The sequence below is a fragment of the Asparagus officinalis genome, chromosome 2, assembly GCF_001876935.1.
Source record: "Asparagus officinalis chromosome 2, Aspof.V1, whole genome shotgun sequence".
Taxonomy (NCBI): Eukaryota; Viridiplantae; Streptophyta; class Magnoliopsida; order Asparagales; family Asparagaceae; genus Asparagus; species Asparagus officinalis.
In genome coordinates, this window is record NC_033795.1 from 11,037,349 (window position 1) to 11,056,450 (window position 19,102).

Genomic DNA, 19,102 nt, shown 5'->3' on the forward strand with positions numbered 1-19,102 from the left:
CGCAGCTGGCTCTGCTGCTCCCTTCTTGGACTGCGGCTCTTCGGCCTCCAGCCTCTTGATCATGTTTTCAACCTGCTCGCCTTGGCGAACAAGCTCCTTTCAAGTCTGGGTCTCTACTGCCCCTATTTTGGACAGGATATGGATCGAGAGGTTGTTGTGGCACATCTCAATCAACGTCGCCTCGAAAACTTGGTCCCGACAGTGGACTGATCGGTTCCGAAATCTCTTCACAAAGTCGTTGACCGACTCCGACTTCCGCTGCTTCTCAGCAAGGAGAGTGGCCATTGACACCTCCGTGTCGTCGTCGAAGAAACGGGCGAGGAAGAGCTTTTCAACGTCGGCCCATACCTTGATAGAGCCGGGCTCCAGTTTGCGGAACCATTCAAAGGCCACCCCCTTGAGGGTACCTATGAATAGTCGAGTGAGAATGACACCATTCCCCGTAAGGAATTCGGTTTGCGCCATGAAATAGTAGATATGTTGTGAGGGTGATCCCTTGCCATCAAACTGTACCAAGCTGATTGGCTTGAACTTTGCTGGGTATGGGACCCTTGCCATCAAACTGTACCAAGCTGATCGGCTTGAACTTCGCTGGGTATGGGACCGTGTCCCATTCGATAAGGTAGGGACGTACCACCCCCAGCTTATTCATGTTTTGCTGAAGCTTCAGCGCGTTGAGCTGATCCTAGAACTCGTCGAAACTTTTGTCACGGGTGCTATCCCCAGTGTACGATGTTCCTATCGACGTTTTGGAGGAGTAATCAGAATGCTGATTATCCTCTGTCTTAGCCGCTGGACGGTGAGGAGGTACCCACTCCTTGTCCCTAGTTTGCCGGGGTAAGGGACGTTGGGTCCTCTTCTTCTTCTTCTTCTTGTTCAGCAGTTGCTCCATCATCTCTCTTAGAGAGTCGATGGTCGCCTGCTGTTCCTCCAGCTTTTGAGCCATTGTCTGCTCGGGGTTGAGTTCGGTCATGTGTACTCTCGCCAGCGCGTCTTGGCTTGAGCGCGAGGTTGTAGGCGTATAAAATTGCCTATAGGTCCCTTAGCACAGCTCGACGCTGATTTAACAAACGGACCACCGAACCCAATGCTTGCCCCCCTGCGACTACTCGTTCGCCGGAATATGCCGTCCTGCCGGCGTTGAGCGAAACGAGTGTTAGGTCTCAGGACGGAGTCCGAGTCTGGCGAGTCGGAGAGTACCGCTTTCCCCTTGTCCGTCATGTTGACTGTGGCGGATGAGAGCTCTAGATCGTCGGCAGCGCGTCTTTTTTGGTGACGACGCCTTTGACGGGAGGGCCTTGGTCGGGAAGACTGTTGAGACAGTCTCTCGAACACAGAAGGTTTCGCCGTTCCGATGCATTAGCAGTCGGCGAGGACCGTGTGGATGAGTCTTTCGCAGTGGCACTGAGGATTCGCCTCCTGTATAGTGCGTTTGCGAGTTAAGTATTCCCTGAGGTCTTCCGTGGATGGTTGGTGACAACCCCCAGCCTCAGAAGAGTCGCTCGGGTGAGTGCACGAGAGATTTTTGGACGTGTTCTCTGGTGCACGCTGGGTGGAGTGCCTTAGGCGATCTCGCCTTGACTGGCGAGTCTTCGCGTTCGGGCGAACCCCAGTGCGTAGGCGGGTTTCAACCCTTCGTTTGGACGAGCGGGTTTGCAAGGTGTCGCCTATTTCCTTGCCCTTACGTTTATCCGCCAAATGGTTATGGTGAGGCTCGCCAGCCTTCGAGCAAATGGTTATGGCGAGGCTCGCCAGCCTTCGAGGATTCGCCTACTTGGATAGGCTCGTTCGCTCGGTGTGGTTTATTCGCATCAGGGATGTGACCTGAGAAGCGAAGTCCTCCTGAGCGGGTGGCTCTGCCTTCCTCGGTTTGCACTCCTGATTTGAAGGGCCTTCCGACGTCGGGCAGTTTGCCTTCTCGTCTAGCGTTCCCCGGGCCTGTATGATGGTTCAGGCCATTGTGAGAAACGGAGGTTTGGACCTCCTGTCTGACGAGTGTTTGTCGCCGCTGTTGGCTAGCTCTCCCAGCGAGGAGAGCGTCACCGCGAGCTGTGGCAGTGCAGTTTGTGCCGAAGTGAACCGGCGTTTTCTCCGAGATAGGTGTCTGCGGGGACTGCTTGGCGATCCATTTGGCAGACCCTTGTCTCTTGCGCTCGATCTCTGGCTTGGCCTTGATCGATTGCGAGGGAGCGGGTTTCTCCGACGAGGCTCGGGTGGAACCCTCAGGCGCGGAAGCTTTGACCGTTTGAGGTCGGCTTCGGCGCACGACTTTGTGGCGTTTGCGGGATGCATCGCCACCAGAGGATGAGGAAGACAAGTACTCTTCGTACTTGGCCTGGTCGAACTCAATCTCCAGGGACTCTACAGTCGTCCCGACAGCAACTTCATCAAATTGAGCCACCACCATTTCGTTCGATGAAACAGCTCCTCCCACTGTGGTCGCCATCTTCTGTAGGGTGAAAATTTGATTTCCCGAAAACAGGGAGTTTTGTATGTATTAATAAGAAAGCTTATTACAAACTAATAATCAAATGTTTACAACAGAAGCAGAGGGAATGCCCTCTTTGTTTTGTGTGGGGACTTTAGGTTGCTATAGGACGCTTCGCTCGATGCTCGTGTCGAGTCTGCTTCCCTTGGACCGTTCGATCGAGGTTGCTGGAGAGCTTCAGTACTCAGTAGAAGCTCGGGTCGAAAGAGTTCGAGTCTGCTTAGTTCACCGGCGATCGGAGCTCAGAACTAGACAGTGGTGCTAGAATGCAAGGATCTGCTAACAGCTTGGTCTCAAATGCTTTCTCCACGTTTTTCGACCTCTCCTCCAGTGTGCTGGAAGGGGCTTTTAAATGAAAGAAGGACAGCTTGACTACTCCTTGAATCATGGGATGTGACCATACGTTATTCAGAGACGTCCTGCTGTTCATTCGTACCGCCAGCGGTCATTCGAAGAGCTGTGCTCTGCATCACGTTTCGTAAGAGTGGGAAAGCCCCTCCTCGTATGCGTGACAACGGCTGTCAGATGCTTGCGTGGATCTGACCAACCACCGAGCGTTGGCGGCTCTCGTCCCTTCGCCTGGACAACTGAGGTGAGCCGCATTTATGAGGGCGCAGGCTGTTTTGACACCTGTCTGCTCACTTGTACTGTAGGCGGCTATTCGGCGGGCCTGGAGTACCGTGTCTTCTCTCTTCAGGCCAAGAGAGGCGGGAAAGCATGTTCCCGGCAATACCCAGTTGTACTGGCGGCCTTGAGATTTGCAGGCGGATTCGACTTTGGACTCGGGCAGGCGAGTTGCGTGAAAGACGAATTTCCGCTATTCCGATTGATCTCAACTCGTGCAGGCGAGCCGATCATTCAGGCGGATCTGGAGCCGAGCACATTTGATGACCATGTGGTTCAGGCGCTAGGGAATTGTGCAAGCGACTTCTTACAGGCGATTTTCCCGTAGGCTTACAGAGGTATTTTTTACCGTCTACACTCACTATACGAAAGTGATGCCTTCCCATTAATCAGAGTAAGAACGAAGGCCTCATATTCCTCGTCGGGCAAGGAACTCAACAACAACAACGCATTGTCCTCATCTTCAATCACGACATCCACATTCGCCAAATCCACAAGAAGCTTAGTGTAGTGGTTCATGTGATCTCTAATAGAGGTTCCCTTCTTCAATTGGAAACGATAAAGCCTCCTCTTCAAATGCAAGCTATTTTCCACACTCTTGGTCAAATACTTGCTTTCGAGAATCTCCCAAATCTTCTTTGCAGAAGTCTCATTCATCGCATCATATTTTAGATCTTGAGTCAAACAAGATCTAATCATACCACACGCCGTTCGATTCATCTTCTTCCAAACCTTCTCTTCAATCTCATCTGGCTTGCCATCTAACTCCAATGTATCCTCCAAATTTTGCGCGTTCAGCGCATCCAAAACCTCGCATCTCCATAATCTAAAATTGTTTATGCCATTAAACTTCTCCACATCTATCTTCATAGAGTGGATATTCAAACTCTGAATGGTCTTCGCGCCAGAAGCACCACCCTCGACACCCGAAGCACCTTCTTTCCCCGACATCCTTTCTCAACGCACCAACAAACGAAGAATAGATCCAAAACTGAAAAGATAGAGTCTTTACCAAAAGATCCCACCTTTATCACCAAACGAAGCCTTAGACGAGCCTTTAATTTGATCTACTCCTCCAAATAGCCCAAGCGTAGCCCGAGCTCTGATACCACTTGTTGCGCGCCGTGTGGAAGCGTGTTCGAGAATCAAACGAGTCAGTGAGTGATGAGAGAAAAAAACCAAACCAAATCAAGAGTGCAATTCACCAAAATACGACACAAATCAAACCAAACACAAGGATTTACGTGGTTCGACAATTGCCTAGTCCACGAGGAGAGGATGAAGAGATTTTACTATATGGAGGAGAAATACAACGGGTTTCAACTCACAAAATCACTCAAATATAACCCTAACCAAAGCTCTCAACTCCCTCAGAATATCTCCCTCTCTAAGTGCTCAAAACAATACTAATTCTCTCCTTTTCTCTCCTTAAGAAACCCTAAAAAACGTGGTCCTATTTAAGTGCTCAAAACAATACTAATTCTCTCCTTTTCTCTCCTTAAGAAACCCTAAAAAACGTGGTCCTATTTATAATAAAACACAATCCCCTAAAAAACGTGGTCCTATTTATAATAAAACACAATCCCAAACAAAGGAGGATTCCCAAACAAAGGAGAATTCTAAAAACGAGTCTGTCACACCAGGGTGTGGCGCAGACCACATCCATGACAGACAGAACAGATTCTGCCGCATCAGGGTATAGCGCAGACCACACCCATGGCAGACAGGGCAGATTCTGTCATACCCATGGCAGACACCACATCAGGGTGTGGTGGAGTCTGTTTTGGGTTTTTCTTTACGTTTTTCACAATTTCTTCGCCATTTTCACAGCTTACTCAAACTCTAAAACAAGGTGCAATACGAACACCTTTTAGAGCTTGTAAGCGTAAGAAATTGGAATTTCGAAATGGAAATTGAGATTTTATAGAAATCATGATCAATGTTACTCTACGCTCAATATATAGTAATTAACACACTGCTGTGGAACTCTGTAAAGTTGATATCATCATCCCATTTCACTGCTTGTGCTTTTCTGTTCACATGCCAATACTAGCTAGGTTGTGTCAAACAAACTTAACGAAAACATTATTATTAATAGCTGTCATTAGATGGATTTGGATCCTCTCCAGCATAAAAAATATAGTGAAGAGACTGTAGGCACTAAAAATGCCAAGAAACAAGATAGTGACAAAGCTCGTCCTTGAAGACGAAGCTCGTCATTGGAGACGAGGTTCGAAGCTCGTCATTGGGGACAAAACTCCTCTAGAAGATGAAGCTCATCATTGAAGACGTAGCTCGTCATTGGAAACGAGGTTCAAAGCTCGTCACTAGGAACAAAATTCTTTTAGAAGACGAAACTCATCATTGAAGACGAAGCTCGTAATTGAAGACGTAGCTCGTCACTGGGGACAAAACTCTTCTAGAAGACGGAACTCATAATTGAAGACGAAGCTCGTCATTGAATATGTAGCTCGTCATTGGAGACGTAGCTCGTCATTGGAGATGAGATTCGAAGCTCGTCACTAGGGGCAAAGCTCCTCTAGAAGATGAAGCTCATTCAGAAGATGAAGCTTGTCATTGGGCACAAAGTTCGCTAAAAAAACAAGGCTCTCAATGCCTTATCCTTTAGGAGACGAAGCTCCTTCAGAGGATGAAGTTCATTCAAGAACAAGGCTCGCCACGCAGAAAGATTCGTCTTATCAGACGAACCTCGCCACCCAGTGAGGTTGGTCTCATTAGAAGAACCTCGCCACCCAGCGAGGCTTGTCTCATTAGATGAACCTCGCCACCCAACGAGGCTCGTCTCATCAAGTGAGGTTCGACGCCAGAAGACTAACAGACATGAAGAACCAGTCAGCCCATGTGAGCTAAATGTAAGGAGTCAGTTACACTCCTGATCCCACGATCAGCGCGTCAGTTACGTGCTAAAGGCCTATAAATAGCCGTGAGTAGCTATGAAGAAGCCAACTTGGAGGCGTACACAGAGACAGAGCTATAGGCGCCTGCCTACACTCATTTTGGAGATCCGAACCTCAGTTCCTAAGATCCAAAGGGAGACGCACGAGCGTCAAGGGCTAACAGTAGCCATGAGCAACTCAAGCACTCGAAAGAGGCTAACTTTCTCCTTGAGTTGAAGCAATCTTGCTCTGATCATCAACAAGAAGTAAGCTCAATACGAGCATCGAGCGAGGCATCTTATTGCCACATCGAGCCCATGTTAAACAAAGGAGAAGTCGAGTCAACCTTCTCCTCTTCTGTATTTGAAAAAGAACGATTGTAAAAAAAATATTCTTACCAGGCGATAGAATTTCTTCTCACAACTAAAACAGTTAGAGAACCAGTCGTTTCGTCTTTTTCGGGACCTCACATAGACCACTACATAATTATAACTATTAATTATCGAGTCGGTGGTTGTGATTTTTTCTTTGGGTGCAAATTAGGAATTAATGCAGTAGACGAGGTATGATGAGTGTTAGATTTAGATTATATTATAATTGCCTACCAAATAATCAATGGTTGAGATTAAAAGTAGTGGTGTCTCTACTACTTTTATGCAGTAGAGAGGATCCAAATTCGTAGCAGATACCTCTTTATATGGAAATGATAAACTCGTTATGATAAACTCATTATAGTTTTATTTAGAGCTTTGGGTTTCCGCGAGTCATCTACGGTCGACCGGAAACGTGCACAAGTCGAAGGCATGTTCTGGGTTTGGAGACGATCGACCACCGCGGTCGACCACCAGCGTTCGGTCAACCGTAGCAGTTGACCAGCAAACCTGTATACGATTTTTGTTTCTGTCATATATTCCTTTGCGGTCGACCGTGACGAATTTGGCAGTCGACCTCCAGTCAGGTATGAGTCTGGGTTGGTTTTCTAACCCGTTTTGTTATGAGTTGGTATATAACCCTAAACTTGATTAATTAGGGTTAAGAAAGGACGATTTGAGCAGACTTTTGAGAGAGTATTGTGCATCCTTTGTGGGAGGATTTAAGAGAGATCTAGAGAGTTTTGTTTGAGGGGTTTTGGTGAGATTTGTAACCCTATTTGTATTCTCTTAATTTCTAATAGTGACCCCCCCCCCTGCCAAACTACGTAAAATTCGTTTGTCTTGCTGTGGTGATTGTGTTTTCTGGTGTGGTTGTGATTTATCTCGTTCTTGTTTATGCACTTTTGTGTGATTCGAGTTCCGCAGCGCACAACAATTCTATCAACAGATTTTACATGAAAACAATCTTTAGCTTTACCCAAATTTGCAGAAACTATTTTTTACTATTTTTTATGGTAATCATCTTTAATTGTTGTCATTGTTGCAATGTCACACATTTTAATGATTTCTATATAAATTTTACATACAATCCCACAAATACGTGTAGCTAATGCACATGCTACACACGTGTGTCCTAACTATTCGGTTTTTTTAATATTAGTCCCTAAATGTTTCACATTTTGGTACTAGTCCCCCAGACCATCATATTTTGAACTCTCTCTCTCTCCTCTCTCTCTCTCTCTCTTATGATTTCATGGAGGGAGATAAAAATGAGGGAAGAGGGAAGCACATGAAAAGGCAATTAGTTAGGTGATCCTAGCTAAGGGTGAGTTAAGAAGGTCTTACGTGCTTAGCATATGTTTAGAATATTTTTTAAAGAGAGGGTCTTTTTAGGCAGAAATGAATAGAAGTTTACACTGCAACGATAACAACAATGTAATGTGGTTTCCATATCAAAAATAAAAGATAATTTCAATGGGTAAAAGTAAAAATAGTTCCCATGTAAAAACTCTTCTATATATCAAACACAAAAGTTTTAGGCAATTAGTTAGGTGATCCTAGCTAAGAGTGAGTTAAGAAGGTCTTACGTGCTTAGCATATGTTTAGAATATTCTTTAAAGAGAGGGTCTTTATAGGCAGAAATGAATAGAAGTTTACACTGCAACAATAAGAGCAATGTAATGTGGTTTCCATATCAAAAATAAAAGATAATTTCAATGGGTAAAAGTAAAAGTAGTTCCCATGTAAAAACTCTTCTATATATCAAACACAAGTTTTTGGCATAGTAATTTAAAATTCCCCCAATTCTACAACTTTCGAATATTCCACTGTACTAGACAAAGGATGAAATACTTGATTGTGCGAAGGGATGTGGATATATTTTCCCATAAAGATATTTTCTCTTCAATCGCAATTCGCACACGTTGTTAATATCATAATACGTTAGAGTAACGATTAGGTCATAAGCTCCAAAAAGATTCTATTAAGAAGAAAATAATAATAATCTCTCCTACTTTGGGAGAGGGAAGGGTCATGTTATCCTTCTTTAGTTTAATGTCTTAAAAAAAACCTATATCCTAAGTTCCAAAATTATTATATGTTTGTTTCTATGAAGACATGAAATAATTTGTCTCAATGACTAGCTGTTTTCCTAAACTCCAAAGAGTTTTTTTGTTTAAATAAAAGAAGAAAAATATTCCTAGTTTGGGATAGGGAAAGGTCGTGCTAACATCTTTTAATTGTATATTTAAAAAAGAAAAAAATTAACCAGCCTACGTTCATGTTTTATGCGGCCCGAAGTGTTATCTAAATTTATTTTATTTAAACGTCAAATAGTTCATTTTCAACAACTGTTTTCGGTTCTTGATTAAAAAATGTCATTGTCCTACTAAATCATCCTTTATTCTAATCGGAACAAGATAAACCTTAGCTCTTTAAATCCGATTAAAATAGTCCTTCTGTTGATCACTAATTAGTAAGATTTGTCCTCTCCCAAATCCCTCCAGATTCCTTCTCTCTTCCATTTAAAAAACTTGGACTTTTTGGGTAATTCCACAGTTCTATGCAGGAATTTTTGTTCCTCACAAAAATTAAAAAAAATCATATTTTTAGTTCAAATCCTTTCCTTTTCTTATAGGGAAATTTTAAGTTTTTTCTTGATTTTTGTTGGTATTGAAGCCTTTTAATTTTTTTTTTCTTATATAGATAACTGATCTTTTGATTCAAGTAAGTTAAATCCGATAGAAATTCTCTGTAGAGATGATTTCTTATAAAGGTCGTGCTAACATCTCCGATAAGAAATATAAATCCGATAGGAGAACCGCAAGAGATGATTTCTTTAAGAGATGATTTCACTATTATAGTATTCTGATTGACAATATAAATGTATAATACTTAGACTACATTTATATTTGTTCCTGTATAATTTTGTACAGAGGATTCTTATAAGAATTTCATTTTCTTTGTACAAATGGTACTACACCCCAAAATATGGATTATAGAGAGTTAGGTCCTAAATTCCAAAGAGATTAAAAAAAGAAGGAAAATAACATAAGTCCTACGTTGGGAGAGGGAGGTGTCCATTCCTCTTCTCATTATATTTATATCTTAAAAAACAAAGGAAAAATTGCTTCAAGGCCTCAAATCCCAACTTTGGATGTGCCCCAGGCCATCCCCCCCCTTCCGCCTCCCTTCTTCCCCCCCCCACTTTTCTAAACTTGCTGCACTCCCCTCTTCTCCCCTTCTTCCCCCCCCCCGCCCCCGCCCCCCGCCCCCCCGCCCGCCCCCCCCTCTCTTATTGAAAAATTGTTGCTCTAAGCCCCCTCTCCCCCAAGTTCTCGATGCAAACGCCATACACAATCCCATTTTACCCTCCTCTACACCCCCTTTCCTCCGTTCCCTCATGCCCATGCCCCGCCTCCCTCCCAGCTCGGCCCCCCTCCCTTCCCCTTCCCCTGTTTTTATTTTTCTTTGTAACACCTCCCCCTCCCCCTTCCTCCCCTGCTCCCCCGCCTCCCTCTCCCCTACAGTTCCTCCTCTCCTTTGCCCCTCTCCCTTGCTATCTCCCGTCCCCTTTCCCCCTCCCTCTCGGTTCGTTTCTTGCTTTTGCACTTCTCCGTTCTCCCTCTCCTCCCGCCTGCCACCTTCCCCCCTACACCTCCCTCCTCCTTCTCCGGTCCCCCTCTACCCCCTCCCCCGCTCCGTCGCCGGCACCGTCCCGAGGAACTTCGCGTGGGCACAATAATGTTAACTCCTTTCTGTAACATGTTAACTTTTTTTGTAACATGTTAACTCTTTTCTGTAACATGTTAACTCTTACAGCTAACATGTTAGCTGTAAGAGTTAACATGTTAGCTGTTAGAGTTAACATGTTAGCTGTAAGAGTTAACATGTTAGTTGTAAGAGTTAATATGTTATCTGTAAGAGTTAATATGTTACAGAAAAAAGTTAACATGTTACAGAAAATAGTTAACATCCACTGAAATGAAAAAGAGGAGGGTAAATTCAGGATTTAAGTCAGCTGATATGTCTAATCATGAGCTGACATGTCTAATCAACTGCTGGCATGAGCTAGAATCATGATGGAGGGGCCTAGACACATTTTTTTAAAAAGGAGGGGCTAAAGAACATTAAAAAAATAGGAGGGGCTGGGGCACATTGAAAATTCAAATTTGGGGTCTAGAAGTAATTTTCCCAAAAACAAAATAAAACTAACATCCTAGGTTCATAAAAGTTTAATGATCTACCAACTGCAACATGAAAATTTTGTTTATTTATTGATGTTGTGCGCGGCGGAAGCTCGAAACCACACGAACAAGAATGAGATAAATCACAACCAATAAGTCAAACACAATAGCACAGCAAGACAAACGAATTTTACGTGGTTCAGTAAGTTACATACATCCACAGGGAAAGGAGGGAGGGGGGGTTCTTACTATTAGAAATCAAAAGAATATAAATAGGGTTACAAATATCACCAAATAAGCAAATTGTTGATAAAACTCCAAAATAGCATTTTCTTTTGATTGAGAAGGATCTTCAAAACCGGCTGGTTGCCGGCCCGGTTATCCCGGTTGGACCACCTTTTCTCTTTTTCTTTTTCAGCGGCGAAGGCAGACTCATAGGGGAAATCCCAAACCCTAAAACGAAGTCTCTAGATCTCTCATAACTCCCCCACAATTGGATGCAACAATCCCCTATCAAAGACTGCTCAAAACATCCTTACTTAACCCTAATTAATTAGGATTAAGATTATATATCAACTCAAAACGAAACGGGTTAGAAAACCAAACTCAACTGCAGACCCGACTCGCAGTCGACCGCAGAACCACGCGCGGTCGACCAGATCCAACGACTGAGACTAAAAACCCCTACAAGGTTTGGTCAGTCGACCGTAGAACCCATAGCGGTCGACCGCGAAAAGTCCAGAGACTTTTCTCAGTTGTGTGCACGTTTGCGGTCAACCGCCGCGTCATCCGCTGTCGACCGCAAAACTGTCAGAATGTCAATTCTCCACCTCGTCGCTGTGCTCGCCATTTTTTTCAATTCTCCACCTCGACGAGCGTTTCTACCAAAACTGAGCCAACATCAAATTTAACATCCAAATGTCCCACTTGTTATGTCCAGGACAAAGTAAAAGCAACTCACTTTAACGGACTCAATCCACAACAAGTCGGGAACTCAAACAAGAGCTTAAACGATCTCCCCCCATCGAAAATCAACAAATCCAACCGGTTGCATCAAACATGACTGCCTACGTATCCTCTTGCCCAATGAATCAAGCCGAACGTAGTTCACCCAAATGACCTCCAAAAGCCCTCAACACTGAAGAATGTTCAATAGCTTCAAAAATGACCAAATTTTATACATGAAACAACGTTGGTCAACATATCCACAGGGTTGTCCTTCGTGTGGACCTTCTCCAATATGACATCTCCATCATCCAATATGTTACGAACAAAGTAGAATCTGACATCAATATGTTTCATGCGTGCATGATAAATCCAGTTCTTCGCCAAATAGATAGCTGATATGCTATCACAATATACTCGAAGGGTCTCATGTGTGATCCCTAAGTCCTCCAACAGTCCACGTAACCACAAGCCTCCTTAATAGCTTCAGTCACCGTCATATACTCCGTCTCTGTAGTAGAGAGAGCCATTGTAGACTAAAGTGTACATCTCTAACATACCGGTACTACTGTCAATGTAAACACATATCCTGAAGTAGACCGGCACTTGTCAAGATCCCCATATAGTCTGAATCCAACGTCCACGGAATCACACTATCAGCAACAACAGTGTCTTTCCACTTCTTTCCAACTTGTTTTTTTATAAACAAACACAGCCTAAAAGTAAACCTACAAAATCAACATTTATTTGAGATGTCCTTATCGCATTAACTCAATTTTTATTCCAATCAGAGAAAGTGAGGCCCAGATAAAGCCCCAGGTCTTTAGATCCGATCAAAATAGTCCTTGTGCTAATCACTCAATTGATTTGTCCTCTCTCAAATCAAATCCCTCTATATTCTTCTCCTCCCTTAAAATTTTGATCTTTTTGTGTCAGTTGAAAGTTCCATGGACAATTTTGGTTTCTTGGCTATAAAATCCACATTTTTAGTCCAAATTCCTCACTTCTCTCAATCTGGGTATCTCATTTTTTCAAGTTTTGTATAGATTTCTATGGGTTTTGAAGGCTTTTAATTCCTGGGCATCTCAAAATTCCTACTTTTCTCCACATTTGGATATTTGAAGGTTTTTAATTCCCTTTTCTTATCTGGGTATTTTCAAAATTTTCAAGTTTTCTCCTGAGTTATCTGTTCCTGAAGTTAATTTGTTGTTGGTTTCTCTTAAATTTTCCAAAAACATTAACATCTCCTTGGAGTTCTCAAAAGTTTTAAGTTTTTTCAAAAGATTTTGGTGATGTCTTGTAATTCTTCAGACCATCCCACTTTGTGTTCAAATGCATCCCCTGAGCTAAATCTATACCAGGCTTTCATCTTCTCAGTGCCAGTCTTCTTCACTTTTATCCTCTTGTTGCTGTTCTATGTTTGCTACTTGAGGAGAAGGAGAGCCAGTTGGCAATCTATGAGAATGAGAGCCTCAAATTTGGGAGGAGAGATCTCAATAGTAAGCATTGATTTGTTGTATTAAATCTTTACTGTGTTTAATGAGTTTTTTTTAATTTATTCTTTCTTTTGGTCATTTGCCAGTCTTCGAATTGCGGCATAAAAAAGGAAGTGAGGGAGATGCTCCCGGTGGTCGTGTTCAAGGAGAGCTTCTTGATCAGGGAAACACAGTTGAGTAATCTCTCATTGCTGCTTATATTGCTGTGATAAAATTATGTTGTTATTAATGTTGGAACATTGTGTTTGTGGTTTTCGTATGATCCTATGCTCCTTAGTTTGGTTTTTGCACCCGGCACAAATAAATCGCAATTTTAGCTGGGATGTGAGGTTGGTCTTATAAATCCAACCTTAGCTCAGATGTACAACCAAAGCCTATAAAGATGTTTCTTGTGGTTATTTATTGAAAGATAAACCTTAAAATATTGGGAGTTTGTTGGGAGTTGCTTGTTTGTTACATGAATTTGAACAAGAAGAGTTGTGTCTCGTCTAACTGCTAACCTTCTAGACTTTATGGTGATCCCTTGTGTTACAAATATTTTTTCTGGACAGGGTTCTAGGACTATGTAGAGGGTTAAATCTATATTGATGACTACTCAAAGGTTTGTACCCTTCTATTACTTCGATGGAGAAAGATGAGACTTTGTGTTTGTTTTCTTTTTCAAATCTCAATTGAGTTTCTTACCGTTCAGGATTTCATTAGAAGTGTGAGGTTATTTATTGTATGTGCAATTACCTACATAATCACTCTGAAGGACATGTTGAATATTACTCTTTTGCTTGTCGACTCTTTTGTCTTGTGAATTTACATTTTAGTCATGATGTAAACTCTTCCTCAAATTAGAGAGGTTTGGAGATAATGTTTTTTATGCAGGCTTGACGTCTTAGTTTTTTCACTTAATTATGTGACGAGACTGATTCAATTCATGAAGAGATGAACATTGTTCAAAGAGGTGCTGGTATCTTGATCGAAGATACTGTGAGTCTTCTTTCAGACTGTTCATCTGTCATTAGCTCTTAATTATCTGTCACTTTCATTCTTTAGATATTAGATAGGAGGTTTATTGTTCTTTTTGATACAGTAAATTCTCTTGATAGAAGCTCCATAGTTATATTCAGAACTTCATCTGATACAAAAACGTGTTTCCTGATATTTGACCTTTATTCTAAATGATTTTTTGTGCAATTGCAATTAAAGGAGTTAATCATATATCTTTTATGGAAAATATCTGTGTCTTTATCGTAGTCTAGGTATTTTTTGGTTGATGTCTTTGGTTTAATTGCTGCAATGACGTTTTTAAAAAATCTTTTTTAAAGTTTTGTGATAACCAACTTGTGATTTTATTTATAAAAAAAGATCAAGTTTTGGTCACGTCAGTTATGCATGCCAAAACTTGATACCTGTAATTTTTCATGTTTAAATTAAATCGGGGTCGAAACTGCGGGTCCAAAGATACTAAATACTCTTTGTGTGCATTATTGAAGGTTTCCATGCCACACAAGACATATTTGATCAAGGACTGGTACTATGTGTGGATGTTTCGGTAAGTTTTCATCAAATGGTTTTCAGGGACAACCATTTGATGTCATTAGTATGGTTTCTGTTGCTAAGAATCGAATTAAAGAATTATCTAGGGAATGCTCGTGATTTTGATCGTTGTAAAAAGGGTTAGTTTTGAGGATAAGTTGGACAAAAGCCTCAACCATGGAGATGAGCCTAGTGAATTTTGATTGATTTTTAATGAGGCAATTGTTTCAATGATGAGATAGTCCACCTTCAGAATCGGGTTTCCCAAACGTCCAAAATTGCTTAAAGATAGTGTACGTAGGGTCAGAACCCTAGATTCGATTTAAGCTTTAATAAAATTAAAACAATCAGGTTGGGCCTGCATTGCTAACCTGCCTGAAACTTCGTCGTTTTCTTTCGTAATATTGTTTCTTATAGTTAAAACATGGTTTCTTTAAAAAAACTAACAAGAAGGCATAGGGTACTCTACAGATTTTAATTTAGATTTTAATTTATTTTATGTAGGAGCTTTGGTACTAATTTAAAGAAATAAAACATTTACCTTCTTATATGTAGTTTCCGAAATTTGACCATCTACTAGCTTTTTATTGTATGTTATTGAATGCCTACGTAATATTGTTTCTTATAGTTAAAACATGGTTTCTTTAAAAAAATAACAAGAAGGCATAGGGTACTCTACAGATTTTAATTTATTTTATGTAGGAGCTTTGGTACTAATTTAAAGAAATAAAACATTTACCTTCTTATATGTAGTTTCCGAAATTTGACCATCTACTAGCTTTTTATTGTATGTTGCTGAATGCCTATCTAGCGCAACAGTTCTTGTTGGTAACCCGTTTCACCTGATTAATCTCTAGAGCTTAACCAGTCCACTTTTTTATACTCTTGTTTACCGTATATGCTTCCTTAATAGTCATAGACATATAAAACAGTTTGGTGTTTGCATCTTCAACTGACAGAGATCCTTGACTTGATGTCACTGGGATTCATGACGTGTAACTGGAAGGGAGAAACTAGATGGAAAAAATCCGAACCCTAAAGGCACGAGATGAATTTGATGCCGTGAGAGCAATTGGAGTGGTGGGGGAGTTCATGGAATTGGGCTCTTTTTACTTATGGGGTTTTTATTTGTCAACATTTCTAGAGGAAACGTGGATAAATCCCAACGTTTTACTCAAATGTTGGTAAACCTTTGTGGTTAGCTACCGAAATGTAGTGTATGCTCCAGCTCAAGGAGTGTTGAGAATAATAGTATGTTAGGAAGGGTATATTGAGAATATAAGATGGAGAGGCTTTAGAGAGATGATTAGATATCAGGAATATGATTAGGTATGACCAAGGTATATGATTAGATATGATTGAGGGTATAAAGGAATATGCTAAGGATATGTTTAGCATATTCCTAAAGTACGTAGGATATCTTTTTATCTTCAAGTACTATAATAAATAATAGAAAATAACTACAGTTATTTACCAATGTTGGGAGTTATCCATGTTTCCTCTAGAAAAGTTGAGCCCAACAAATAAAAGAGCCCGACGAGTAAAAAATGCGTGATCCCCCACTACTCAAATTCCTCTCGCGTCTTTAGGCTTTGGGAATTGAGGATTCCCCCACCCCCAGCCCCCCTGCTCACCTCAAGCTTCCTTTCTCCTCTCCTCTCCTCTCGCGGCTTTAGGGTTTTTGCGGGTTTGGGAATTTTCTTTTGTTTCTCCAGATTCGCTCTTGCAGTTCCTCGATGAGAATCTCGCAACATCAAGTCAAGGATCTCTTTCCATAGGCCTCTCTAACTCTCTATGGTTTTCCCTTGTTCTCACAAGAGAGTTATTCAGTGTGTGTTGATAAACAGAAAGCACCTATAGGTGGAATGTCCATGAACTGCCAGAGCTAGAAATATTATATAATGTCAATTTTGTTTAAGTGCATACTATGTTGTTTGTTAAACAACCTCATATGTACAATCGAGAAATTGACGTGAGATTGTTTATTAGTACTTAGCTTATATGTTCTACATATCTATTTCAATCCTATTCTGGTATTCTATTTCGGCCTTCCAATCATGCTCTATTTGTGTTGGGTCATATTTTGTGCGGGTATAGGCAAAGTCTAGCATGGCACTGAAATAAAACAGGCATTCAATCTATAAACCAGGCACAACATGATGTCATACTTGATACATGCATATATTTTGAGGACTTACCAATTAGAAGCGGCAGAAAGTTAGCAAATGGCTACGACTTATTTGCAAATAATGAGTTGTACTATGCACGTAGAGAACAAGTTTCTATCTTCATGTATTGTGGGCAGTTTTGTCTTTGATCTGACATGATTGTTGTAATTCAAAGAGAACTTCTGAGTAGTGAATAGCTATAGATATTGCAATATGAACATTATTGTGTATCAAATCACTAATGGACTGTGCAATTACTTAAGTTTGATGATGCCTAAACTTTCCTCAAATTCAGGAGACATGTAAATTTTGTGTATCTTTGCAGAACACTGAGGAATTAGAGAGAGTTGAGATTTGCTGGATGTGGTAAGATTTCATAATCTCCAAGGTCTCACTCCTCAGTGATGCATTTCTTTTTGTTTTCTGAGATTAGGCCATTATTAATTTGATTTATTCAAGGCAAGGTTTGGTATGACAGGAGGGGAGGGGAGGGACGAAACTAAAAGTCATGTTTGGTAGGGAGTTTTGGATGGTGATGTGAGGTGCAGGCAGGGGAAGGACAATGAAAAATGAACTAAAAACTTACAGAAAAATCCCTCTTGTTTTGGGAAGTCACAAATAGGAGAGTGATTTTAATAAGGATTCACCTTCCCTGGCTCCCTTTCAACCAAACACGAAGGTTAAAAGGAATGTGCGTCCCTCCACCTTATTGCACTCCCCTCCCCTCCCCTTCCCTAATCAAACTCCCCTACCAGACCAAGCCCAGTTAAATGGTAACCAGCTTATGGATGAGATAATTTTGATATAAAATACAAATGTAAAACAAATGCATATCTAAGCGAATGCGCCTATTGTATTCTGCTTAGTTTCCAGCTACCACTTGAACATAGCAGAAAGTTTGTCCCTCCGTTTTCTGTATTGGCTGGGCAATTTCTTATAGCCCAATAAGTATAGCAATCTGCATAGCTCCCGTTTTGTTTGCTTCAGTTCTTTTATGATATTTGACACTTTATAAGACTATCTCATTTGCATCACATTAAGCATGTTAGGACTGACACGCAGCTCTTTGCGCCTTGAGCCTTGACAATGGTGTCTGTATAAGAGCCTTGCGCTTTGACAACGCTGTCTGTGTAAGTATATAGTATCATATCATATGATGCAATGGGGTAAATATAATGTTTGTCCGATAATATCTAAGATAACTTGCGTTCTCCAATCATACTCAAATTTTCCATCCTCTTCTAGATGCTCTGTATGCTTAGGTGACTACCAAGCAGAGGACAGGCTTCAACGAATACCCTTCTGTGGCCACACCTTTCATGTTGACTGTATCGACCACTGGCTTTCCACTCATACAACTTGCCCACTCTGTCGAGTCTCACTTCTTACCTCAACTAAATCTTCTACCGATCAACAAGATCATGAAGTCCAAGTCAATGAAGATCAAGTGCAAGAACAATCTCAAGAAAATGGAGCGGAGAGGGAAGGAGTATGTGATGCTGCTGAAAGTACGCGTTCTGGTGAAGGATCTGTTGTGATTGATATTGATAGCCATAGGAGCTCTGAGTAGAACCCTAGAAATGTAGGAAAGTGTAATATGTAAAATTTTCATGTTTTTATTTCTGTGTTTGAGTTTATTTGGATATAGGTAAGAGGTTAGGGTGATTGTTTACATCTCCGATCTGGGTATAATCTACTCGTGTAGAGTATGGAACTTTTGTCGACCCTGAGAATAAAAAAAGTTCAAAGTTCATGGGTCTGCTAATTGTCTCGTAGCTTCTCTGTATGTAGACAGAACAAAGATAAGTAAGTTGGAGATGTGTTCAATTAATTTAGTACATGTATATGTATGTATGTAGGAAGAGAGATAAATGTTTTGGTATCTAAACGTTACTCAATGCACAGGCCTGACAATGACCCTTACAATGAGGATATTCATGACACATGAGCACCGCAGGTGATCCGAATGATTAAAAGATTTTAATATGACTCATACGTTGCTTAAGTTTGATTCGCAGATGCCTCATTATACACAGCATTACTATATATATATATATATATATATATATATATATATATATATATATATATATATATATATATATATATATATATATATGAGATTAATAGGTCTCCTTGTCATAGGAGAGGATTTTCCTTCTTGACAATGAGTGTGGCACAATCCTCACCACATGAATGAGAGAATAAAGTAGAAGAGAAAATTTTACATGGTGAGGATTATGCTACATCATTGTTGAAGGGAATATCTCTTTGTCAAGAATATCATTAATATCTTGCTTTGCTTCTCTCTCTATCTCGTGAGAGAATAATAATAATAGTAAAACACGCACATCGAAGGAAGTGACCTTAAGGGTAGTAAACAGGGAGAGACGTAATCT

At 41.2% G+C, this 19,102-nt stretch overlaps 1 protein-coding gene across 14 annotated transcripts; it reads left to right on the forward strand.

The window, feature by feature from the left end:
* On the forward strand, nt 12,219-18,585 carry LOC109830242 (RING-H2 finger protein ATL58-like). 14 transcript variants are annotated; one of them, XR_002244241.1, is made up of 4 exons: nt 12,956-13,011; nt 13,095-13,986; nt 14,493-14,551; nt 17,029-18,091. XR_002244241.1 is itself a non-coding variant. In XM_020397455.1 (3 exons), the coding sequence occupies exons 1-3, from the start codon at nt 12,805-12,807 to the stop codon at nt 18,271-18,273; spliced, it is 618 nt and encodes a 205-aa protein (XP_020253044.1). In that variant the 5' UTR covers nt 12,219-12,804; the 3' UTR covers nt 18,274-18,585. The 14 variants fall into 14 exon arrangements, 1 of the variants encoding a protein (XP_020253044.1); XR_002244245.1 differs by lacking the exon at nt 14,493-14,551 and having other exon boundaries at nt 17,029-17,069; nt 17,949-18,079; XR_002244239.1 differs by lacking the exon at nt 17,029-18,091 and having other exon boundaries at nt 13,095-13,180; nt 13,560-13,609; nt 13,700-16,982.